The sequence below is a fragment of the Falco peregrinus genome, chromosome 5 (genome assembly GCF_023634155.1).
Source record: "Falco peregrinus isolate bFalPer1 chromosome 5, bFalPer1.pri, whole genome shotgun sequence".
Taxonomy (NCBI): Eukaryota; Metazoa; Chordata; class Aves; order Falconiformes; family Falconidae; genus Falco; species Falco peregrinus.
This window is the reverse complement of record NC_073725.1, coordinates 38,002,334-38,028,850: the sequence shown is the minus strand read 5'-3', so window position 1 is coordinate 38,028,850 and position 26,517 is coordinate 38,002,334. Positions and strand designations below refer to the sequence as shown.

Sequence of the window (26,517 nt, the reverse complement as noted above, 5' to 3'; positions counted from 1 at the left end):
CTCACTGCTTTCAAGTCCCTGAAATTTTTGGGTGAAATGAAAGTTTTCCCACACGCCAGTTCTTAAGACCCTCAGTGAAACAGCCAGAGCAGTTCACCACCACTTCCACACGTGTAGTGCGCCACCTATTGACTCAGACATTAATTACCGGCCCCTGAAGAGTATTTTTGTGAGGTTTTTTTCCTGAATTCCCTGTCATGGTTACTATCCAAATCTTCTGAGCTGCCTATGGCCAAGAATTTCCCTAAGGGCCATTTCTGCAAAGTATCAGCATCACAACTCATCCTAAAAATATATTTGGTTATCAGAAGAATACCTATCCAAACCAGGAAAGCTCCTGGCAGCAAACTGCAGTCTTACTTGGGGTAAAAAAGACTCAAGACAATAATAATTTAGTCTTTTAGTTGTCAGGTTCTATGAATTCGAAATAGCAAATGCAAATTCATGTGATTAATAGCTCCCCAATGAAGCAAATACTTGTAAACAGGCTGCCCATAACTCACCTATCAGTCTCCTGCAGCCACCTCTGTGCAAAGATACTGCTGTTGACTGGATTCCTGTCATTTTAGGTATGCAGTACGTTTGGTAGTGACCTGGAACAGGTCAGAGCAAAAGGAATTTAATTTACAGAGGAACGCAGAGCTGGGTTCCTTCCATTTGTCCAGACCCACAACACTGCTATGAGGTTTATAAGAACACAGGTGGCAGAAAGGAATAAAATTGAAGATGGCATCTCACAGGCATCTCTTTCTTCCTCTCTGTGTTCCTAACAAATGGCTAGATGCTCAGTCAGCTCCCATCGTCAGGAACTTAGCTTTCGAGCATGCCCTCGGTTTTCACACAAGAAAATCAATTGGAGAAGTAAAGCACTTACACCACCTCCCTTTCTAAGTGCTTCATTCATACTGGTATCACTCTGGACTATTTAATTTTATCTTAATCAAGGGCAAGGTTTCAGCTTTGTCCTCCTGTTGCCTGCCTGCACTTCTGTAAAGATCAGAATCTGTAAAGATTCCTTTGCAAGGCAAGGAAAGCCTTGTCCTGAGGCATAAGTGGAAGCTGTTAACAACTGCACCCATGCTTGAGTAAATCATTCACAATCTACTAAGCCTCCAGACCTCACAGCGGGACTTGGGTATCGATAATTCTGCTTTACAGGAATGCATGTACAGGGTTAACATAAGGTTCATAGTGGGGGAAAATGGCAGGAAATCAGTCTGAGGTGAGAATGGGTTTGGATGCCCTCTCAGCACTGATGGAGGGCACAAATTTCCTCCACAAATTGTCACAGTAGAAATCAGCTGAGAGGGTTATTTCAGAAATGCCACTATTCCAAGATACTTACCATGACAACACACCAGCTGTAGCATTTATTGGGTGTTTGATATGATCAACTTCTGCATCGACTCCATGGCAATAACTCCATGGCAGGAGTCTTTCCTCCATATCAGAGTCAGAACAGGGGAGAATCAGGCCCTGGCTTACTGTCTGCAAAGGCAGGCAATGGCACGGCCCTTGTCTTTCTATCATTATGCATCTTTATTTTCAAACAGAAAGTAGTTCTCGCTTCAGAAAGCAAGAAAGGAATCTCTGATCCTGTGTCTTGAGGTTGAACTATTTTGTTAAAATTCAAACTATCCAGAAGAGCAGCATTTCCTCAGCCTACTCATACTCTTTCTAAAAAAAAATCTACAGTACCTAAAAACTGACTGGAACAATAGGATGTCTGAATAACTAAGTAGTAGTAATAACTAAATGTTATAATTATTGTAAAGATTAGTGATATTAATCAATTAATTATTTAATACATTTAATTAGGGCATTATTGATTATTGCTGGTATTATAATATTAAATAGCACTAATTAAAATAAGTACATAATATGATAATTAGAAGATTCCTATTAAAAACCAGAATTTGCTTTTGGTTTTCTGTTCAAGTGGTTCTACCATGTTCATGACTGTTGGAGAAATATCTGTCCCATTCTCCTTTCCACACCTTCTTCGTAACACCAGCATAGTAAGCTATCTCACCTGCCAGCTTTAGTTCTACACTTAGATTTTGTTTTAAAGTGGTTCCTTCTGTTACCTCACTGCCATATGCAAATTATTTTTGTACTCTTCCCTGAAGGAATAAAAATGGCCAGGTTCTCAGGCCTGGGAAAATCATGCAATAGCCTGGTTGCTGAAATTACCTTCTCTACCCAGTGGTCGAAAGGACAGGGTTTTGTCTCCATGAAATCCTCCCTCCATAATGATTACAGGTTTTTCTGGGCAATTTTTTTCAAAGGTGTTTACCACTACTTTTTGGTTAAGATATTTAGTGTCTTCAGGTGTCAGTCTCTGCTCCTGATTCCCAGTAAGTTCTCTAAACAGTGCCTAGAACATATATCAAGAGAAGTCACCTACACAAAGCCTTCCTTAATTTTAATAAAAAGCAAAATGCTTTTCACGCATACAATTGTTTCTGATTGATAGTCTTTTTTACCTTCTCCTTATTTTTTCAGTATCTAGAGGGAATAAGGGAGTAAGACTCACAATTCTTCAGTTCAAAGGAACATCATGGCTGTTACTGCTGTACCTATCTTGACACCATGTTTGGTTTACCACAGTTATCTAAAATCTCAATTCCTACAGAAGCTGCGTATACCAAAAATGATTGGCTCCCCAGACTCTGCAGTGAGATCCAAAGGGCCTCCACTTATTCTTCTGAAGAGGAGCAAAAGGCCAAACCACATCCACAAAGATCATCTGCCTCACAGTACACAGAGTAGAATTAAAGTGTGTATCATCATCTCTCTCAGCTACATTCATTTGCAAACAGATACAAGAGATCCTTTGAACTTTTTCAGTTCCATATTTGCTTCTGTGGTGCAAACTTCAAATACTTTATTTCATGTAGTAACTTTTGAAAATATTGGTTTAGTTAGTAGTCTCCAATTTGTTGAGTATCTTAAGAGCTAAGGTTAAGAATTCTTTCCCTGTGCAAGACAAGCTGGTGGCTTGGGCCTACAGAGGACATGTCCTTGGCTGGCTCCAGGCAAGAGGAACTGATGTTTCAGCTCCCTCCTCCTGAGCTAGGATGCCCTCAGCTCCTTTGGGACTATGAGCTCTTTGTCTTCTGGACATTCAGGAATGACATTCCTACCCTTCCCCCTTGCCCACAGGTTAACCAGGAAAAAGGTGTTTTGACAAGCATATCCAATAGTAAACAATACTTTTTCTAAGACCTTGCTCATGTTTAAGCCAGTGTTCCTCTGGCCCTGTATACAATGACATTAACATCTTCACAGCCTTTACTGTTTTCTGTATATCAGGATGTCATAGATTCTTTCTTTGCAACAAGACTTGGGTATCATTCCAGGTGTGAACACTCTGTTAATAAAATGATAAGCCAAGAACCGACCTTTGGATTAACTGAGTTTCTCTCTCACCTTCTTTCCAGGTCCATGTCAATGTTCTTCCCCTTATCCTCTGCTCCAGAAGCTTGGTCTATAAACCTGTTCCCTATGTTAATTCTACATAAATACAGCATAAATCTCATATGCAACAACTAAGTAGCTGTTTTCTGTGGGCTTTGTCTAACAACTCCTTTACCTGTTTGCCACAATCATGATAGTGCACACTGTTCAAACACATGAAGAATAATTGCATTGATTCTTACTGACCCCTTCATCTGTTTCTTAGCATGGTTATGAAGTTTAAATAATTATGTAAGTTAAACTCATAGCCTTTCACTATCTGAAGCTCTGCAATTTATGATAGCATGATCTTCTAAAAAACGACAATTGTAAACTGCGTATCTGATACGATCTGGATCTCTCGTGTGTTGAAAACCAGCTCGGATTTATTTCCCATTTACAAGTTGCTTTGCACTCTTCTGCCACCGTGAGGGCACAGAGCCACCTTCTGAAAAGCAGAAGGTGCTTTTAAGACTGGTGCCTTATCTGTAGGGTGGAAGCACTCTGTCAAAGCCAACAGGCAAGACCAAAGATCTCTTCTGGTTTTATTAGCTGCTCTTTTGCACCTAGATCAAGGCCAGCACTTTTCCTTTGTTATTGGTTCACCTCTTTACCAGCCAATTTCTTCCTTCTCCCCAGTCGATAGATAGTACGTGAGAGTTTTTGCCTTCAGCTTTGAAACCAGCATTTCGCTTGCCTCTCTACTAGCAGTTAGATCCTTGTGCTCCAGCACTGGAGAAAGGAACATTTCAAAAAGATTAAATTCTTGCACATACCGTGAAAACACACAGATGGGCAGTGGAGAGGGAGCCCTATCAGTTTTCCCTGTGACAGAAGGGCTGACTCATAAAATGCTAACATGAGAGAGCTGCTGAAGGATATGGGCTTCAGTGGTTTCACTGCATATGGATTTGTTCCGGACTTAGGCTCTAAAGAAAGTCATATTCTGTTAGTTAAGCTTCTCAGTACAAGTGTTTTTAAAGCATAAGCAAAAACATGACCGTCATTAATTAGATCTGTATGCTTGTTATAAAAGCAACTATTAAAGTGGGCCATGCACAGGAGATTTAAAGCTGGAAGCAAACAATAACAGCTGTCCTGCAGATTTCAGCTCACCAAGCTTTCACACAACATTTCTGGGAATAGCACAACTACTCAGCTACCTGTTAATTCCTAAGTGACAAATCTTTGCTAAGCCTGAGGTACACAGTAGCCCATGTTGATATTTTGTATATATATGTTTATATTTCAATATCATAAAATTACACAGACCCATTAGAGCTCACAGCAACACAGCACCGTATAGACAAACAGGTATGCCAGAACAATGTGAACCCTAAAGGAACAATTTGTAATATTCTGCTTAAATTAAACTATTTCTATGCAATTTCATCTTCAAATAATGACCCGTGGAAATATTTTAGTCTGTTAAGCCTCTGCTGATACTTCAGCAAAGTAGTGTGTGAATGAGCCTGAGGCTGACAGAGAATTTGTCTTCCAAAATTTAATAGAACAGCTTGGGCTGGAAGGGACCTTAGAGATGTTCCAGCCCCCTGCCATGGGCAGAGGAAAGGGGCAAGCCCGTCCCTGGGTGGGCTTGAACCACCAACCTTTCGGTTAACAGCCGAACGCGCTGACCGATTGCGCCACAGAGACTCCCCGGTTACCATTCTCTTCATAATAATAACTAATTTTCCATCCTAAAATAAAATTGCCTTCCTAAAAACATTGATTCCACGTAGCAGAGATACTCTGCACTAAACCCTACTATATCCTAGAATCTTTCAAGCTGAAAAAAACCCTTACAAAACAATGTTTCATTGTAGTTGAGCATTTCGTATTGGAACTAAGTAATTCAGGGTTTAAATGCAAAAACAACTCAACAGCACTGTCATGGTTTAACCCCGGCCGGCAACCAGGCACCATGCAGCCGCTCGCTCACTCCCCCGCAGCCTGGAGGAGTGGGGAGGAGAATCGGAAAGGAATGTAAAATGTAAAAAAAAAAAGGAATGAGGGTTGAGATAAGAAGAATTTAATAATTTAAACAGAATAAAGAGGTAAGAACAACACTAGTAATAATAATAACAATTAAGATGGAAAGGTGGGGGGCAAAGGGTAAAATCCAAAGGAAAAGGGAAAAGGAAAACAAGTGATATACAGCACAGCTGCTCACCACCCGCTGACCGACGGATGCCCAGCCAGTCCCCCAGCAGCGATCCCCCCCGCCAACCCTCCAGGTTTATATACCAAGCATGACATCCCATAGTATGGAATACCTCTTTGGCTGGTTCAGGTAGCTGTCCCGCCCCCCCCAGCCCTCTCGCTGGCAGGGCCCAAGAAACCAAAGAGTCCTTGACTTAGTATGAACATTACCCACCAACAACTAAAAACACCAGTGCATTATCAACATTGTTCTCACATCGGAGCCAAAACACAGCACTGCACCAGCTACTAAGAAGAAAGTTAACTCCATCCCAGCTGAAACCAGGACAAGCACCCTGCATATTCCCAAAAGGAATCACAGTGGAAAATAAGATTGTTCTTATTGTAGAAGCTACATTGGGTGGCAGAGGGAGAACAAAGCCCTCCTCCAAAGGCCTGATCTCTCACTGTCAAAATCAACAACCAGGGATACTTCCCTGACCTCAGGCAAGCATGCCCGGTCTGGCCAGGTGGAGGGGTTGCTGTGCATCCCTCCTCCAGCAGCATTAAACAGCCTAGTCAAGTACTCGCCTATGGACATAGGTATGTTATAATATTTTAGTTTCTATTTTGGAGAGGTTCTGAACCACTAAACTGTACAAAAATAGCAGCAATCATACATGAGTGAAAACATACACAAGTGAAAAACAACAGCAGCTGACAGTTTGGTTAGCTTTGAGGGCTGAAACCTGGTGGAACATTCTTCCGGTTTCTCATGGGCCGTAGGAGATGTCACTTCATTCATCATTAATACTTATATTGTCCTTATTTTTTATTTATCCAAATGTCCTTTGTGACATTGAAGTTTGCCTCTGTCTAGTCTCAGGGATCACTGGGTTTGGTTTCCCATCCCAGTGTTTTCCTATCCACTGGGATATTTTCCTATTCCAGGGTTCCAGACATCAATGCAGGCCAATAATAGTTGCTTCACTTCCAACCTTCTTTTCTATCAGGAAAACTTTGCTTTCTTGCTGCAACTTTTTACCCGCCTTTAACTCTCAAAATGTCACTCCTTCCTTATAGTGCTTTTATGCCTGTGAACATTGTTCTCCAAGGAAATCCAACTTTCCTCATTAGCTGAGCCTCTTCATGATGTTCTTTTGATCATTTTCTAGGTTTTGCCTGCCTTCCTTTAGTCTTTTCCTTGCTGTGTTTTGCTCTATATTGATTGCTGACCCCATTACAGACTCCAGGCTTTGAAAACAGAACAGTATCAACAGGCACAAGGCATGAACAGAACTGTAAGAATAGATGCTGCGCAAGCACAGAGCAAAAATATTCCTCCTACAGTAGAAACAAGAGTAAAGCCTGTCCAAGCAGCACTAGCAGAAAAGTAGCTGTGTGAAAAGACTTTTAAAGAGCTTTTAATAGGACTTCTAATGCCTTATAAATTATATTTTAAAACTTCATCTTTAGGCCTAAGCTAAGATGGTATCATGGGAAAGAGAAACAACACAGAGAGAAATCTGAGCACAAACAAAAACCAGATTTGTTTCAGTAGCACAAAGCATAAAAATTAGGCTAAAGACTGGACCTAGCTGGCCTAGTGACAGGATGAAAAGTCAGTTACATTTTCCTGTTAGATTTGTAGTAATGCAGCTTTATATTAGCAGCTAGATATTAACCCCTAGAACTAATGTGCACTCAGTCATTGCTCCCCTGGGAGGAATCCCATGGTCATTCAGATGTTTGCACTTCAAGATGCACTGAATTTTTAATCTGTTACAGCTCATAATCTGAATCTTGGGCAAGACTTATCCTTAAGAGTTGGACCACCTACTAGTATTTTTTCAAGATTTCTTTAGCTGATGTTCTTTAACATTTTTAAATGTAGAAACAATCAGTACTGTTTTGCTTCCCATTAAATTTGTAAAAACTATTCTGCCTACGCATTTCTTTCATGCAATCTTTTATTACTTTGGTTTAGTTCATTTGCTGCATTCCCTAATTCGTATTTTCTGTAAAGTTCTTCCTGGAACTTCCTTGCCTCTCAGCTTCATGTCAGGATGATCATTAAATGAAAATCAACTCTTACTCACACAGGTACAGGCCTTTTCATCAGAGCACACCTATCTAACATCTGTGACAAAGGTGACCATTGAAGCAGAAGATGTTTTAGACACACACTAAGCATAAGCTGCCTGAGACTTTGATGTAGGACTTTTCAAACTCAAGGCTAAGTATTTTTTAATGGACCAATATCGGACAGCTTACTAATGTACTATAATGTAACAGAATGTTAATCATTATTAGCATTAATGATTTTTACTAGATACCACATGGACAGAAATGAAAATTATGTTCTCTCTGTCTCTCTGTGTGTTTTAAAGAGTAATTACAGCACGGCATCTGTATTGCTGGCAGCCAAACAGAGGAGAAGGCTTCTGACGCTCCGTGAACACAACACGGCTTGGACAGTGACTGTGTAGGCTTCCAAAGACCGCCTCACAAATATAAAGAATCCTGAATTTTAAAGAGACACATCTAGGAGCATAACGTGGAACCGGGAAGAGGAACAATGTGAAAATGAAGTGTTGATGAAAATAAATAAGCCAGTTTGACAAAGAGCTAACAGTGACTACCATTTTCTCGCAATTGGGAGTCAAGAAAAGAGAGGGGGCAAATGGAAACAAATAGTACCTTCATCCCAAGAAACTCATCTAAATTGAAAATTCTTAACCCATTACATTGATGAACACAAAGTTTTGAGGATAAGGATCTAAGCAGCTGAAAGAAAAATCGATTTGCATTAATGAACCACGCAGAGTCCCTGTCCAGACTCAAAACTGTATAGCTGCACAGTGATGACCACAGCCCACAATGCAGAGGTGCAGCCTCCTGACTGTCCTTAATGGAAGAGGACAGATGACTTAGACATTTGAAATCTGCGTGTTTCCCTTCCCTGTCTCCATCCCTCCAATCCACCTCTATTTCAGATCCACAGAAACCTGAAATGAAGACACTATTAAGCTTCATGTTATGGAACTGCAGATGTACCTCTCTCATTGATAAAGCTAAACATATCCTTTTACTTGTGATTTCAAAACTACTTCATTTAATATTAGCTTTATTTTAGTACAGACTACTGAGGAACCATTTTTATAACTCTTACAAAAGTAGAAATCTGTAAAAGCAGTACTTCGTGATAGAATTTCCAAGGTCTTACAGGTTTGGTGGTATATTTTTTTCAGTATTCGGCTGAGACAGTACTAAGGGTAAACTGCTTGATTGAATAAGTCCACTGAGAAAAAAACCAAACTTCTTACTCTCTGTACTCCCTCTTCATTAATGTAATCAAATATCTGCAATAGATAGCTACCATGCATGCACACGTCACATGGAAACTTGATGCTTATGGAAAGATTGATTGCCACCATGAGGCTGAAAATGTAGCAATTATAATGTCTGATGGCAAGTACACAAAAGCAAAAGCTGCTGAAGGAAAAGCTGCACTACAGAAAATATTGTTCTACCCAGGAATCTGTTGAAGAATACAGCTTTATTTCTGGAATTACAGTATGACCAGAGCAATCAGACAATGATGCACACATTAAATTAAGATGTGATATGGTTTGGGGTATGGCAAATCCTACTGACTGATCATTCAACACTTAACCTGTAAGGTAATGTAGAGAATATTCCAGTTAGTATGCAACAAGTACTATGTTCCTTATGAACATATGAACATTTTCCTTATGAAACATACAGATTATAGGTAAGCCACATTTTTTTTCTTCCAGCTCTGGAGCCTATATTCCTTGCTGTATATACTTGTATGTACACTCCTATTAGCTTTATATATTATAAATATTAGCTTAGTATATTACTCCCATTAGTAAATCCACTCCTATAGGCATATAAAAGCTCAAAAGGGAAAATATCACACAAGAATGCCCTAGAGTATTCCTCTGACTGACAGTGTTTAAATATCAGCTCTCTGTAATAGCTATAGTAGTCACTTTATCTGTTCTTACATGCTTACAGTCCTTGGGATTGCCTTGTGACTTGGACTGAGGACAGCAGATCTAACTCCAGCAGCTACACGTGGCTATAAGGCTGAAAACAGGAAGATCAAGAGGAGGAGGTCTACTGTGAGCTAGGCTTGTCAGCAAACTTGCCTACCCATGCCAGGTTTGACCCATGGCACAAGGTTCTCCTTCCATTTATGCTGAGCCTGCCAAGCAAAGTTAGGAAGCAGTAAAAAAAGAATTATCTCACCTAAAATCATATATGTGTAAATTACATCTGTCCAATTTAAACTTAGTATCTAGATTCAACAGAGAGTTGCTATTCCTGATGGTGTTGTCCACCTTACTTTAACTTGTGAGTAAATTACCAGCACCATCCTTGCACCAGTTCTATAGAGGGAGGCTGACGATTAGTTTAAAATAGATTGGTTCACTACAAGTGGGTGGAGTTAGGTGAGATGAAGCCCACCTTTCCTGGTTGCTTTATTATATTGCCACATAGGGGAAATAGTGCAGCCAAACCCCACGGTAATATTTTTAGCTTCTGTCATTAGTGACCATACATAGCAGCACCGTCTCTCATGAAAATTATGGATTCAGTTAAGCCAAGGCTACATTTGTAGAAAATAGAAATGTGAAATCCCTCCTCATGTTTTTTACTCCTGATATGCATAGACATTATCCCATCGTAGCGTCACATGTCCTCTGCCTCTCAAAGGAACCGCTTGTCTGCTCACTGGGTCTTCTCTCTGTGGCTGCTCCGGGTGTTCCCCTCCCACGGACAGCCTTTGGTGCTTCCAGCAGAGCAAACAGAAAGCCAATGCGAAGCTGTAGCATTTGCAAACCAAAAGCTGAGGTCTGACTGAGGCAGAAGAGCTAGCAGACTTCTGGTTTACTTCCAGCGCATTATCAGCAGAGAAGAAAATAAAGCAGACATCCAATTTACCAAGCTGCTTCTAGCTAATAATAGTTCATGTCTGGAGCTGGTTTCACAGGATACTTAGCAATCCCTAATTAGCCTTTTATATCAGGCCTTTTATATATAGTGGTTTGGGTGTGATTTACTTAGGTATATGTAATGATGCCAAATCCAATTAGCTTGCAAAAAACAAGGAGGTACGTGTAAGAAGTGAGACCGCCTGCACGCAAATCACTTCCTAACTCATGGCACTTCAGCCAAAAGCTTCTGGCTGAAATGAAGATCTCCCTTGTTGAACACCTAAGCAATGTCTCCAAAGGAGTGATGAAGTAAAAGCAGATGCCTTGCTCACATCCATGTAAATATTTAGTATACATAGGTGGATTCTCTTAATTAAGATATTCAACCTGCAACAGTATCGGTATGCATTTGTACAGTCATAGATAACAGAGATGTAATCCATGCATGGGGTTTTCAGGCATCACTGAAGGCCAGTGTTAGTGCTTCATAGCAAACGAGGACTGCCCAGGGGCTTGTAGTGGCAGGCAGCGGATCTGAAGGTGTCCTCCAAAGGCTGTGGGACAGCCACTATTTCTGGATGTTGGAATTTTCTGAGATACCTATAAATAAAAGCATGGTTGTTTTGATGGTAACTTTCTTAATTTCTGCTGTTCTTTCATAGGAAAAAGCTGATTTAATTGAAGATCCCTGACATTCTCCAGAGAGATTATCATGCAGTAGAGAGCTGAATACTTTAGTAATTTTGAGAGAAAAGGTTAAATTTCCCTGCTCAAGCACTGCAGCCATCCTAACTGAGAACTGAGTCAGCACTCCAGGAGCTCCAGCTGAAGTCCATGCCTTCTGCATCTACGCAGCTTATAGTAACCGTGTTAATTAGGGTAAGTTTTGAGGAGCTACACTCACAGCAATAAATGCACCTTGCAGACTTGCAACATAGCCAGCAAACAGTTATATTGCAGAATAAGACAGGCTGAAGTAAGTATGTTTTGGTTGGATGAAAAGTCTTACTTGTTCATAAATAAATGTTACAAAAACAAACGAAGAAGAGTATCTGTGGTCCTCAATGACTGCAGGAAAGATGCATTTCATAAGACTATTAAGAATCATTAATGAGCAACAATGCAAAAAGCTGAAAAAATATTCTAGTGAATACTTTCAGTTAGAGAAGCTGTTAAAAATGTTTAAGTTGCTTCTTAGAGTGTAAAATGCTTGCAGCTGTCACGTGAACATATGTGAAATGAGGACACAAAGAAAGCTAAGCACTAACAGGAATATTTTAACAAATAATAAAGTTTGTTCACAGTCAGAAGGTTTTGAAAATTCTTGGCTTTTTGAATGATGCATGACCAAAAAATAATACATGAATGGGAATTTTTTGCTTATGGTGTAGAAGACTCCATACTATGACCAGGTTTGGAGGTTTTTGTTTGTTTGAGGTTTTTTATTGTTGTTGGTTTGGTTTTGTTGACTTTTTTTTTTTTTTTAGAAACCACAAAACTGTACACTTGGGAGTTTACCTGGTCCTTTTTTTTGCTCTCCCCCTGAAAGAATAAATCTGAGCACTTTAAAGTAGTGAAGTGTTTTTATTATTTAAAAACATGGCTAAGAATGTGGATGAATTAACAGACTGAATTGATTGAACAGAAAACAGTATAGAGTACAAGGTGGCAGATAGTAAAGACATTGGTTGGGTGGAAATGGGATATACATTAAACATATAGTAACAGTGCACATCAGCAGAATACTTAGAACTCAATTTTTTATTTATATCACACTATGTTTGCATAATGCTTGAAGTTCTTGTTCTTCAGATAATATTTGAAAATAAAACTTCGCAGTGTGTAAACTTCCTGGGTTTGTTTCAAATGTTTCACTCCCCCCACTCTCACCTTATTTTCGTCATGTATTATTAAATGAATAATCAAATTCACGGATTTGCAGAACTTCCAGATGAGTGCTTTTTGAATGACAGGGAAATGTAAGGATGGTGAAATGAAAACTAGGCGCTTTTTTTGTGTTTACAATCCAGCTAATTCACGGTGGCAATTTACCTGCTCAGTTAAAAAAAACTTTTTCCGTTTATTTTTTTGCCAGTCTGAATGAAGAGTTCGCTGGGCCTGAGGGAGGGTGTCTGCCAAGCACACCGAGGACTTCATCGTGAACCCAAGGCTTGACAACCGCTCACCATTTTTTTTCCCATATTTGTGCGAACACCTACTGAACACTTTCCCTGAGTTTTATGTTTGCTTACATATGGCTTTTACGGGTTAGATGCGGTAACCTGGCCTTGTGGCAGGGTTTCTCGTGCCCCGCGCAGGGCCGGGCCTGGCGCAGCCCCTCACCGCCGCCTCAGGAGGGTCAGGTCCCGGGGCGCAGGTCCGCCGCCCTGCACCTTCCCCCGCTACGACCCGAGTGACGGCCTGCGGAGGAACAGGGTTTCCCTTTTGTAAGATTCCAGCATTTCACTCGCAACACGCACCTTCCACACACCCCCTCCCTATTTTTTTTTCTCCTGTGAACCCAGGTAAATCCGTGAACACGGTTCGGTGTCTTTGCACAGCGTTACCCTCGTTCAGAGGGAGTGAACGTCTCCCAGCCTGGCCTGACCGAGCCAGCTAAGTGACAAGTGTTTACAAATCGCATTGCTTGGAAAAAAGCCCGCCCCGGCCCGCCCAGCGCCTGCCGCCCCGGCCCGGCTCAGGTGCAGCATCCCGCGGGCACTCGCCTGCGGCCCCAGCTGCCCCCGGCGGGCCGCGGGGCGGGGAGCCGAGCGCCGGGGAGGGGAAGCGGCGACGCCGGGAGGAGGGCGGTGGCGGCGGCTCCGCCCCGGCAGCGAGGCACCGGGCTCCTCTCCGCCGCGCCGGTGGGGACGGCGGCAGCCGCCAGCGGTGGGGTCTGCCTTCGGCGCCAGCGGGGACCCAGTGCTGCCCCGCTGCGCCCGCCCGCTCCATCGCACGCTGTTGTCATGGAGGAGCCAAGATGGCGGCCCTGGCCTACACCGGGGGCAAGCGGGAGATCAACTACTACTTCAGCGTGAGGAGCGCCAAGGCGCTGGCGCTGGGCGCCGTCCTGCTCCTCACCGCCTGCCACGCCGCCTCCCGCCGCTACCGAGGTGAGAGGGCGGCCGCGGGCGCTCCGCGGGGGGCCGCGGCTGGCGGGCAGCGGGAGGCGGAGCCCGGGGACCGCGGCCGTGCAGGGAGGGTGGCGGTGCCTCTGCCCGGAGCAGCCGCCGCGGGGCCGAGAGGCGGCGGGGGCCACACGCGTACCTTGCCCCGGCGGGCTGGGGCGGCGGGGGCAGCGCGGCGCGGCGGGGCGCCGGCTGTTGCGGGAGGCGAGTCTGGGGACGGCGGCGGCGGGGACCCCACGGCGGGGCCCGACCCCGGGGTCGCCGCAGCTTCCCGCCGGCCGGGCCGGGCCGGGCCGAGCCCCGCGGCGCGGGCGGGCGTGTCGGGCGGCGGTGCGGCGTTCTGAGGGCGCAGCCCCGCGCCTGGGGCCTTGCGGCGGTGTGTGCAGCCGCACGGCTGCAGGTGGGGTTGCAGGGGCGGAGGGTGCCCACCTCCCTGGCACCGCTCCCGTGCGGGACCATTAACGACCTTTAACGTGCAACTGAGCGATTAAAATCTTAATCGGTCTAAGACTTGGTGTATGTTCTTTTACTGTTTGCATTATTGTCTCAAACGTAACAAAATCCAGCCTCATTGGTGGATGAAGCGAAATAAAGAGTTTGTTGGGTTTCACGTGGTGGCAGTGGCCGTGGAGGAGGCAGTCACCAGGGTCTGGAGACCATCGCTGGTGAAGGAGGGGTGGGCTGCACAGGTGCGCGGGGGTCGTGGGAGCTTTCCTCATTCCTCCTCTTTCGGGTTGTTTTGGCCCCGAAGCTGGTGTGATCTGTAAACGCTAATGAAACTGCTAAAGGAAATATTTTCTAGTTTCCAATTCATGCTAAAAAACATGGTATGTTTTTGCGGGTAAATAAAAAGTTGATCCAAAGAGCGATTACTATAGCTCTGTTTACTCTGGGACAACAGATGACGTATTCCAACGCTGCTAGCGTCCACAGAAGGCAAGACTGAGGCAGTTTATTGTAGAAATGGGGAAGGGGATAGAGATCTTTGTGGATACAGTTCCTCTGGCTGGCGTTCTAGTAAGTCTGATACACTGCTTAGTACTAAATTGCAAGATACAAGCATTTAGAGAATTCAAGAGGAGCTCAAGCATGAAGCAGTTGAACTTGCCTGTAATGCTGTGTTCCTTAAGGCACAGATCAGTCGCAAAACTAGATGGAAGGAGGGTGGCAAATGTGATGCTTTTCTAAAGAGGGATTGCCAGACCGGTCTAAGAAAATAGACTGCCATACCAAGCAGATTAAAGGAAACTGGAATATGCGCAAACACAATATATTATGAGAGAGTCAGTGAGGAGGATGAGTCACAAATCGCAAAACTGTGGGAATCTGCAGGCCTTTATCTAAGTTGATGCGGTCTGTATGGATTTTCACAAAGCTTTCAACAAGTTCCTTTGGCCCAGGCTTTTAGTTTCTTGAAGCTATTACAGGGTAAAAGAGGCTTTCCAGGGCGTAGCATGGGAGTGATAACAGAGTTACCAGTTTGGGCTTCTTTCAACAAACAACATTCAAAAGACACAGATAGTTCAGAAAGTGAGGGTGGAGCATTTAGAGCAGACAAAAAGTTTTTAGGATAGATAAAAGCAGAGGCACTTGAGAGACCATTCTACAACCCTTCAGTGATCTCAAACATCTGAAATTCAGCAAATGTCAGGATATTTTTGGCAATTAATGAAAAAACAAGATTTCACAGTGATATTGCACAGCCAAAGGTAACTGTCACCTTGCTTATTGTCTGTAACGTTGGTCACCCCCTCTTAGTAGCAGTATAATAGAGCTTGGAAAATGTGTACAAAAGAGCAACACAAATAGCAGAAGAATAAAACAGCTTCTGTACAAGAAGCAATAAAATATATAAACATTCTATAGCCTGGACAGAAAATTAGTAACTTGCTAATAGTCTCAAATATTATAAATTATTGGGGGAAGGTAAATTGATTGTGATTGTGTCATAACACAAAAAGTATCAGCTGAAAGATGAAATTAGCAGGCAGTATATTTAAAAAAATCAGAAGAAAGCACTTTTTTCCCCACACAAGACATTTTGAAACAGATTACCAAGATTTTGTACTAAAAATACCCTAAAAAGGGTTATCCTGATTTGCAGAAGGTGGGTGAAGTGGGGCTGCAGACATGCGGCACTTCTGGCTCAAAGTCACCAAGCTGTGAAAGCAAGGCTGTGCTAGGGAAGGGATTGCTCAGTGTTTGTCATGCTTTTATACTTTATCTTTGAGCATCTGTCATTAGCTGCTGCCAGGAAGAGGAGAGCAGGCAAGACTGACTCTTTCAAGTGAAGACATGTTCTGCCACACTAGGGCAAAAAAGAAGTTTAACAATGAATTAGCACCCATGTGGATACTATCTCTCTGTCACAGATACCCAGGAATACGGAGGAAACGATTGAGCTGCATATGAACAAAAAGAGGTGCAATTTGTTCTGTGGAAAGTGTAGAATTCCACTTCCCCCCCCCCCCCCCAAAAAAAAAAAAAAATTGGTTCTTTAATATCTGAAGACGCTGATAACCTAAAGTTTGCATCAGTTGAAATAGCAACTGTCTGAATAATGGGGAAAATGAGATTGGAATTAGACGTGTCATTCATGGAGTTCGGTGTGCCTAATGATGTACAAGATCCTGGTGCCCTGTAGGACATATAAAAGGTGGCAAAGACCACAGTTGACTTTGAAGAAAAACTGTGTGTTAAATCAAAATACTTTTTGATTTCATGTCCTCTGTTATTTACATAATCAGACTTATACCACCAAAACACGTGGACAGTGTTGAGACTTCTAGCCTGCCCTACTGTAGTTTTTTTTTCCTTGGACAATTCAGCCAGAAAGAAAAAGCCACAAAAAATGTATATAACCAGACAGAGAATGGTACATGTCAAGAAGGTTCATCAGTGAATCCTTTCTGTGGTACAAGCATGGGTATGCAAAAAGTCCTTGAGAAAGAGTAGTTATTTTTAAGACTTTTTATTTGTGGGTTGTTTTTTTTTGAGGAAGACATTCTGAAAGTGATAAAGGCACATAAAAACTGGTTCTTTCCTATCTTTTCCCTTTTCTCACTATCCCTGGGTAGGAGTGGAAGTATTAATGTATAGATATTCTGTGTTTTCAGTGTGCCTGTACTTTTAGGATTTCAGATGAGCAGCAATTGGATGCTTTAACTTTTTGGTAGTAAGCCTGGTTTATCTCGCTCAGTTTAGAAACCCATGTTCTGCAGATTGCCCTCTGTTTTTCTCCTCCCTTTGCAATATTGAAAAGTTCACAACGGATCAACTCGAGCTGAGAATATGCATGTATTTTATAAAGTGGTTGGTTTTGTAGTGGTTCCTTTGGGAGCTCTTGGATGTCTGAGACTAGTTAGAATGCCTTTGTCTGATTGTCTTCATATGTAAAGGTTTCAGCTACTTCTGGCCTCAGTTGTGCAAATACGTATTATAGATAGGAGCAGCCCAGTATACTTAGCAGTAAAAATTGCCTGTATAAAAGTTACTTGTATGAAAAAACGCTGGACTGGGGTTGTGCAAGGTCATATCAATGTCAGGGAGACTAGTGTGTTTAGGGGTTGCATACATTTTTTGCAAAACTTGAAGTGAATTAAGAGAAGTTAAGGACTGTCTTTAACTTGCAAACAGTTTCTGTGAAGAGTTAAGTGGGCTAAATGTTTACATACTATCCAGTGAAGTTAGTGCTGTGCATTTTTCAGTTATTATCATATTTCAAAGGTACAGTCCTAAACCTTGTTGGAAATGAGTATTTATTTAAGGTTTGCATTCTTAAAATCAGCACTGATAGATCCTGTTTAAAACTACGTTTTTATTTTGAATTATAGAGAACAATTGAATTTCCATTTCTTAAAAGTAGAGAGTGTGATGATATTTGATGAAAATAAAAGGTAATATGTTGGAAGCATAATTTATGCAAAGCACAAAGGAAGAGCTTAAAAATAATGGTCTGTTTTGTGTATAGAGTGGCACTTAGATTTTTTTTTTTTCCCCCTCAGGTTTTGGGTTAGGGTTTTTTGTTGCTTGTTTTACTTTTTTTCTTTTAAGATCTCATTAATGGTTTAATGGTTGAGAAGAAGGTGTGGTATATTGAAATGAGTGGTTCTTTGGCAGCTGTGTATTTCATCTCCTAAGTAAGACTCGGGCATTTCTGGAGGCACTGCCTTAGCTGTAACCTCCAATTTACTCTCTTGGCTGCTGTTTCAGCCTTGTTTCATTTTCCTCCCTCATTTTCCCCCCAGAACTTCTGCTATTATGTTTAAAGACAGACATCAGTAGTGCTCCTGTATGAGTTTCAGGATCTTTCTAGTAATAGCTTGAGGAAATAGGAAGATACTCAGTATCTGGAGTTAGGAAAGAAGGCATAACTCCTTGGCCTAAAATATTATCTCTATGTTTAAAATGTATACAATGTGTGATGTTTGGAATGTTATTTCAGTAATTATAGTGTAGGATGGAGGATTGTTTTATTTGTGGGTAATTATGATGGGAGTGCCATGGAGTGCCATGGAGTGCAGAGCTACTAGGCTTGGGTCATGAACTCAAGATACGGAACATGCTCTCATATGACTAATCAGTAAACTAAGATTCTTCAGCCTTTAAATCTTGAGGAAGGATTGACAGTAGTCTACAAATCATGATAGACATATGTGCAAACGGTCTTCCTGTGGAAGAACTAAGGAGTGCCAATTAAATCTGGTAGAAGCCATATTTAAAATAAAGGTAGGTGATTCTTCAAGAGCAGCTGTGGGTATAGAAAACTCTTGTAGGAGGATGCTAAAAAATTGAAGAGAAGACTGCATGACTTTGTCAGAAAGAAGTCTGTGGAAGGTTCTACATGTCCAGCTCAGGAGGTCCCTGGACTGAATGTAGTTGGAAGAATATCAGACAAGGAAATAATCACTTAGCTCTCGTCTTGTTCATTCCTGAGCATCTGCTTGTTACCTGTTGAAGGCAGAATACCAGGCTAGACAGATCATTGGTCTGACCATGTATAACTGTCCTTACTTTCTTATGCATCTTCCTCAGCAAGTTAATGGATTTCAGAGGGAATTTAATTAGTGGTGGATTTTCTTTTATGTAGTTCACTGTTCTGTCACTCTGTCTTCTAGTTGTCATCATCCACAAAGCAGAGGGCTTTGTAGCAGTAACTGTAAGTCACCTATTCTTATAATCTACTCACAAGCAACATGACTTTGATAATTTTTTTTTTATTATTTATGAGTTTCATTTTTATGCAACTTACTCAAAATAATAGTTTGTATAAGTGTGAGAATTATTCTCTTGTTGAGAATCAAGGAAATTATGCTGCTTGAAAGCCAAAGTATAGAAACAGGATTTTATTTGAAATTATTAAGAAGAGATGGAACTATGATCATATCAGATTTATGATTTCTACTAGAAAGATGTCTGCCCAGCAGATCTGAGCTGTGCCAACTATTTAAAAAGTAGGTAAAGATTCAGCTTTTTGTGTCATCTGCTGTCTGAACTACTTCTGCAGAAGTTTTGACAACAGGATCAGTAGCTGTTTTGTAAGTAGCAATGGTTGAAAGAGGAGCAGAAAGGCATTAATAAACTGCTGCTGGAAGATCTTTTCTGTCATCTGTTCAGAAATGGCACTGTACTGAATAATGATAGGGACAGACTGGAAAAAAAGATGATGTCGCTGACTGGGAGTGACCTGTAACGGCTGAAAAATGGGAGACTTCCAGAAACTACCGTTCTGGAAACCTTCTCAGCTTATGTCTGTGGGGGGTGTGTGTGTGTATATAAAATACTTCATGAGAGCTCCTTTAAATGTTCAGAAGAATGTGGCCTTCTGTGTGTGGCCATTTGCCACATCCCGTTGCTACTGTGCAGTAATTAACCAGTTTGACATGGGTAGTATGCATTGTGATTAGGAAGGAAGTGTCAATTTGATTTGTGGTATCTCAAGGATTTGTTTGAGAGGTTATTAGTCAATTTGAGGGAATTCCTGAACTACCGTGGGGTGATTAATAGGCTCTTATTGATGATTAAAAACAGGAGCTTATCACTGTATGTATATATTTTATTTATATTTTTAACACTTTTTTCTTCTATGTTTCAAAATCTGCCTGACCAAGAGCTCCTAAAACTGAAAGACAGAGTAAAAAAATTACAGTTTTAATAAAGCCAGTTTATCTTGCATGTTAGGAGTATGTTGTGTGGGTTGCTCACAGAGAACCAACACAGAGATGTTTATCCAGACCTTTTTGGAGACTGTTACAATTCTTCATCTTATTCCAGCTTTTTTTAGTAGTTGAGATGCAATAGCAGTGGTAAGTAATTGAAGTTCCAGGATAGAAAATAAGTCTGGTTGTTGAGAGTTGCATTTTGAAATGAGGGATCATGGTAAATAATACTACTTGATTGTGTTACTGCTGCTGGGTTTGGTTGGATATACAAGCCAAGAAGTAACAGTTAAAATACAGTCTGTTCTACACTGCCTTTTTCTGATTTTCCTGAGAACAGGCAGGAGGAGTTTCAAGGAAGAAGTAGAGGTAGAAGCTGCCACTTCTTGCTTCTTGCAAGATAATTTGATAGTCTTTTTCAGAAAGCAGCATACACGAGCTGCACTGTCTGTGCTTCTGTATCATAGTATCGTAGAATGGTTTGGTTGAGGGGACCTTAAAGATCATGGGCAGGGACACCTTCTGCTAGACCAGGTTGCTTAAAGCCCCATCCAGCCTGGCCCTGAACACTTCCAGAGATACCTGAAATGTTCTTCAAGCACCTGAAGTAGGAGAGAGCTAGAGTTTTCAAATAAGAGAGAACTAAAGAGTTTTGGCTGCTATACTGCACAAGCTAGCACAGGCACCTGCCATTTCATTCACCACCATTTATTTCCCTGCTTGTCAGTGCTCTGAAATGCCAAGTATGACAAAAATGTTGGAGGGCAACTTCTCTTGCTGTGAATGGTGTTCAGTTGTGTTCAGTTATAAGGCTGCAGAATCTGACAAGGAGTTTGCTGGGAGATAACAGCCACTGATTTCATAACTGAGGTATTTAATGTATGAACTTAAAGTGACTTGAAACATCACCACCTGTAAAGTGATTAATCTTAATTAGTGTAAAACTTCTTGACTGGAAAAAGTACCTGCAGTTCAGAATGATCAGCGAATTCTTGTGTACATGTTTTTTGCTTTGTGTATTAACCCAGCATGTAATTTTGCCTATTCTAAGGTGACCACTATGTCTTAAGCAAGGAGATATAATAGGTTTTCTTGTAAATCTCATGTTGAGGTTCCTGTTCTACACAAGATGCTGTGTATGGGGATTCTGTGTAGAAGTTTATTATATTGAATTGTTGTGTTCTGTAATTTCATATTAGTGTATTCTGGATAGTAGATAATACAGTGAATTGGCATCTTGTGATGGAAGTGCCATTCTAGGTCACAATATCTTTCTGATAGCAGAAATGGGGGATAGAGGATTGATTTACAGAGAAGTGTGGTATAATAAGCGAGAAGGCAATTTGCAGAAACTTGTGGAAGAGTTCTTAGAAGAAGTTAAATTTGTTTACTGCTGTTGATTGTTTTAATTCCTGTCTTTCAAATATTGTCAAATTATTTTTTTAATAGCAATGGGGCTATGTTTTAACTTTCATGTGTCTTAATTCTAATCCTAATGTAACATTTAAAGGTGGCGATACATGTGAGTATCTTCTGTCCAGTGGGAGATTTCTTGGAGAAAAAGTATGGCAACCCCACAGTTGTATGATGCATAAGTATAAAAACAGGTAAGGAAACCCTTCTGTTCATCTGCCTGGAAAGAAGAGTTGTTGTTTGACTGCAGCTGTAGTAATTGCAGTGTCACCTATTTTGTACTTTATAGCTGATTCTCTAGGCTTTCAAAAATCTACAACATTTATCAGAAGGAAGTCTTTTCCTTGTACATTACCTGTGTTCTATGGTGTTTACTGTCATTGTATTTATATGTAAAAATACAAATAAATGTTGGTGATAGTAGTACTGACACATGTTATAGAGAGCCACAAGATACTGTAAGAGACTGCATAGCTTCATATGTCACCCTCAGACTGCTGAAAGGGAAAATGCTGACCTTATGTATAGAATCACAAGTAAAAAAAATCCCCAATAAAACTACAGTCACATTCTTTTCACCTACTAGTAAGAGAACTTTAAAAAAAAGTTCTTTTAAAAAAGTATCTAACAAGTAGAATTATGCTGTATATTACCATTTTGAAACTACTGTGTAGCACCACAGAATAGGAAAGCCTGCTTGGTTGTTTGCCTAATCACATTAGCAGAACCATTCATTTTCATTTCTATGCAAATTACACTGAACTTTCTATTAATTTAGCATGTTTAAAAAAAGATTTACCGTTCCTTAGAGCTGGACATAATGGCTAGAATTATCTATATTACTGTCAATCTCCTAAAGACTTTTCCTCAAAGATACATTTCCTGTAACATGAATGTTGTTTTGTTTTGCAGTGAAGCAAAAAATTGCCTCATAGACAAACATATTGTGTTTATAGGAGATTCTAGAATTCGACAGCTGTTCTATTCATTTATAAAACTCATAAATCCTCAAGTCAGAGAAGAAGGAAATAAGGTGAGATAGTTTATTTTGATGATGTTTTTGTTTCTTTCTTCCTAATTTACCTCATAACTCTTCTCTAAACTTCAGAAAAGCAAGAAATTATACCATTTGTTGGCATAGCCATCAGGAAGGAGAACCACAGAAAAGTCTTTTGCAGAAGAACAAATTAGACCAAGATAATTAGGTTCAGATGAGATGATTGGGAATCTGAGAAGTGAACTAGGAAGCTCAAGAGAAAGCTTGTGGCATTCTGGGATTAAATTGATGAAGCTGATTTATCCCATAGCAACTTATGCTTCATATTTGGTTTCTTGATGAGAAAATGACTGCTCCTTTGTGTGTTTTTAAATAGTAGTAATTCGCATCTTATAATTTGTCATTTTAAATGTCTATTAGATTGGTGATCTAATCTGTTCATAAAAATCTTTGGAGCAATGACAGTTTTCCAGGTCTGACTTGAAGCTGAAACTAAAAATAGCTTCTGGTCTTACCTTCGTTTTGATTGCTGCTGAAGAGCTGTCTAAATTTTGTAAGACGAAGAATGTAAACTGCAGCTCGCTGGGTGGAAGCAGTAAGAAAAGATTTAGCTGTATCATTTGTTGAACAGAATAGTAATTTCTTTTGCTCTATCATGCTTCTTAGGCATATCCCTTCATGGATTTATGTATATATATGAGGGGAGAGACACCTTTCACTTTCAACTGTACATCAGATTTATCGATTAGAAGTGCAAGCTGGTAGCTTGTCCAGCAGACGGAGTGCAGTTAATTTCACTTGTCAGAACAAGATGTTTGATTGATCGAATAACTCCGGTTTTCCTAGTCTTCTGGTTAGGTCACAGTTGCTGCCCAAAAGTGATGGTGAGATGATAGAGTGCTATAGTTGATTTTGAGTCAAGAGGTATCTTTTGTCAAGTATTTATGAAATCAAGACCTTGTTTGTGGAAAAAAAATACACCTATTCTTTTGGACCAGGATTGAAACAAATATGTGTTCAGTAATATTTTAAAGGAGGATTGTGTGTGCAGCATCTGACTGCTTCCTTTCTGATTTCTTACAGTCTCACTCAACAAATTTAATAATGCATTCCAGGCTTTATTTCTGCCTGAGATTATTTTCTTTTATTCTTTAATAAAAACTGTCTTGGTTGTTTTGTGCAAAGAAGATGGGCAGGTGAAAAGGAAGGCTAGGGAAAAGGAAATGCAAGAAAAGAAAGAGAAAAAAATCTTTTAAGTTTTTCTTATTTTGGGAGGCTAGATTTAGGAAAATACTTTATACCTTTGTAGCAGAGTAAACGGAAAGCATTTCAGACTTTGTTGGATAGATTTCTTCCAAGAAAAATAACCCTTTGTGCAAGTAGCTTGTTTTTATCAAGCAACATAAATATTTTGCATGACTACTGACAAGTTTACACAAGAAAAATCCATTCTACTGAAGATAAACCTTTGGGTGAGAGCAAATTAACATACAAATGTAAGGTTTTTGGGTTTTTTTTTCATTCTGAAAGTTTATCTTTGGTTTTATTTTGGTTTTTTTGGCAGCATGGAAATATCCCATTTGAAGATAAATCAGCTTCAATTAAAGTGGTAAGTTTTTATCTAGCATTAAAATGCAAGCCGTAATCATACTATTATTTCATACAGTGTAATCCAAATTGCAGTCAGAGCTGGATTTCTCAAATTTCCACAAGTGTTGTAAAAGTCAAAAGAAGCTTCAGAACATTGACATCCTTTGTAAAATTTTCTACAAAATATACCGGAGTTTAGCATACTATGTTTTGAATAAGATGCTTTGAGAGGCTTTGGCTTTGAGTGCTTGTGTTCTGTGTTAACTTTGGGCATAAGCTCTGGAAGTGTGTATAATTTTTCTTTTTGTCAGAATTTATTCCTAAGAATAGCTTTTTCCAGGAAATTTACTCTTCCACTGCTGTAAGAATATGTATCTGGGGCCAACTTACCTGGGGTGGTAATTGTCATACTTGCCATTGAGCTCTCTGTGCTATCCCAAGTATTCCTTTAGCTGGTTTTGCATGGAGAAGTAACCATAATGGTGAATATAATGTGGATATTTGAAAAAAAGAAAACAAACAAAGTACTTGAGGGTAGGTTTTATGAAGGACACTGTTCTTCTCTGCCCTGGCAGTGGAAAGGGTGTCCTCAATAGCTTTCTTTGCTTCCCATGACAGCTGTCAGCAGTGCTGGGATTCTGCTAGTCATGTATTTGTTTATGCCCTGGAAACAACTCATTCTCTGTTCATGAAAACCCAAGAAGCAGTATATTTGCTGAGTTGTCTGCAAGCGAGTTTTCAGTATCTGTTTGTGTACATGGTTAAGATTTAGGGTACAGAATAACATTTTAGGGTGTGAGCCCATGGCAGTTTAAGCCTGTGCTGTCCCACCCTGTTGCCCTTCACAGTATGTTCCTGTCTTTGTGCTATAACTAGCCCTGATACAGCTTTGGAGTGTATCAATTAGGAGTTGAATCAGCCAAAAACTTACCTTGTAGGATTCCTTTTTGGTCAGGTCTGATGTGGCTCATCGTATGTTTATTTGAGTGCTAGAAAAGAAGGGGCACAACACAAGGCAGGACAAAGAAAGGGGCTGATGCAATGTGATTTATGTTGGCATAGCCTGACGCAGAACTACATCTTCAAAACCCCTTAAGCCTTGGTAGGTGTCTAACCACCAAGATTTGAGATGACAGGTTTGGGCTTTTGGGAGATGTCTGGGTTGTTAAGAATGTATTTCTACTCTGCTGGTTTCTGGATTTGATGCCTTACTGCTGTTGAAATTATTGGCATGGTAGCTGAATTTTCACATTCAGAATGGCTGTGAGCCAGTAATCTCAATGTGGAAAATACTTGACCAACAAAAGAGAAAATCACTGGGAACAAGCGGAGAATTTAATTTTGCCCTTTCTAGTCATCATGCTGACCCTTCTGTCCTTCCGCCACTGCAGAGGGCTGTACAGATTCCTGCCACGTAGTGAATTGACAGCACTCAAGTGAACTACCAAAATCTTTAGGTCTGTGCAAGTGGAAGATAGAGATTTCCTCTCTGCTAGCAGTGCATCTGCATTCTGCATTAGAAAGTTACCACACAGTGATTTCTGCATATGTAAACCATGCCATTTCACTTTAATATGTATTAGTAGTCCATTCGATAGTTCTGCACCTGAGGAGCAACTAGATGCTAGGAAGTCATGCCTTTACCTGGGAGACACAATAGCACTAGCCAAAGTCTAAACTGCCCTTGTAGATGAAGGTTGCGCACTACTGACAGCTGAAAGAATGTCAGTAGGTCATGCATTTAATGGCCGTGGCACTATTAGATTTAAACATCTGATAATATATGAAGCTGTAAAGTAAGTTGTTAGGTTTTCTTTTTGTTTGAAAGTTATGATTTCCTGCTATCAATCATAATAAGTTCTGGGATGAAGAAAACCTGTCGGTAAAAACAGGGAAATTGAACAGAAAGCAAGTTCTAATAAATTGTAGATGTGAGCTTGGTTTTATCCCGGATTGTATTTGAAACCCAAGGACATCTCATTTGGCAGAACCTAAAAAATTATCTTCTTGGTGAAATCTCAACTTCTGAACTACAAATAAAAATGTCTTGTTTTTTCATGGGGACAAAGTTTTGTGGTGGTTTTTTTTTTCTGTTTCTTTTCCTTTGCTTTCTGTTTCCCATGCGAGTGCGAAATGTCGGGCTTTTCATGCTAACTATGAAGGAGATCTCACAGTGGGCTGAGTGTTTTTCCTTCACTGTTGAATTGATGGCATTTAGTTTGTTTTTTTGATTTTTTGTTATTAGTCTACTGCTTCTCTTTAAGCTTACAGAGTAAACTTGCATTTATTTTACAGGATTTTCTATGGTATCCAGAAGTTAATGGCTCTATGAGGCAATGTATCAAATCTTGGACTGAGGTTTGTTTTTAAAAACTGTCTGTTTTTGGAAAATACAGCAACTGAATGAGGACTGCTACCTTTCTTTTTTTTTCATATGCACAACTATAATTTCTAGGAGACCAGCAACAGCAGCATATCACATCTATTCAGTCAGTTATGTACCAGAGATCTGAAATTTGATATCAAAATAGTGAAAGACAGATGTTTACTGGTATATATGTTTCTGGGCATTTCTTGGTCTCCCAAGGATGGCTTCACTTGGGACAAACCCCAGGATTTTACTCTGATTTGGTGTTTCACTTCCTCTCTGTCTGCAATGGCTC

At 40.6% G+C, this 26,517-nt stretch overlaps 1 protein-coding gene and 1 non-coding gene across 2 annotated transcripts in view; one reads left to right on the top strand and one right to left on the bottom strand.

Moving 5' to 3' along the window:
• Positions 1-5,041: 5,041 nt before the first annotated feature.
• On the bottom strand, positions 5,042-5,115 carry TRNAN-GUU (transfer RNA asparagine (anticodon GUU)). Its single transcript has one exon. It is a non-coding gene; the product is annotated as a tRNA-Asn (tRNA).
• An 8,142-nt stretch (positions 5,116-13,257) lies between these two features.
• The window catches only part of CASD1 (CAS1 domain containing 1), a 31,720-nt gene continuing 18,460 nt past the window's right edge, over positions 13,258-26,517 (top strand). The window contains exons 1-5 of the mRNA XM_055807034.1: positions 13,258-13,681; positions 21,365-21,461; positions 22,180-22,300; positions 23,829-23,873; positions 26,150-26,212. Of these exons, the coding sequence (XP_055663009.1) occupies positions 13,549-13,681; positions 21,365-21,461; positions 22,180-22,300; positions 23,829-23,873; positions 26,150-26,212 (459 nt within the window). The 5' untranslated portion in view covers positions 13,258-13,548. The remainder of the gene's footprint in view (positions 13,682-21,364; positions 21,462-22,179; positions 22,301-23,828; positions 23,874-26,149; positions 26,213-26,517) is intronic.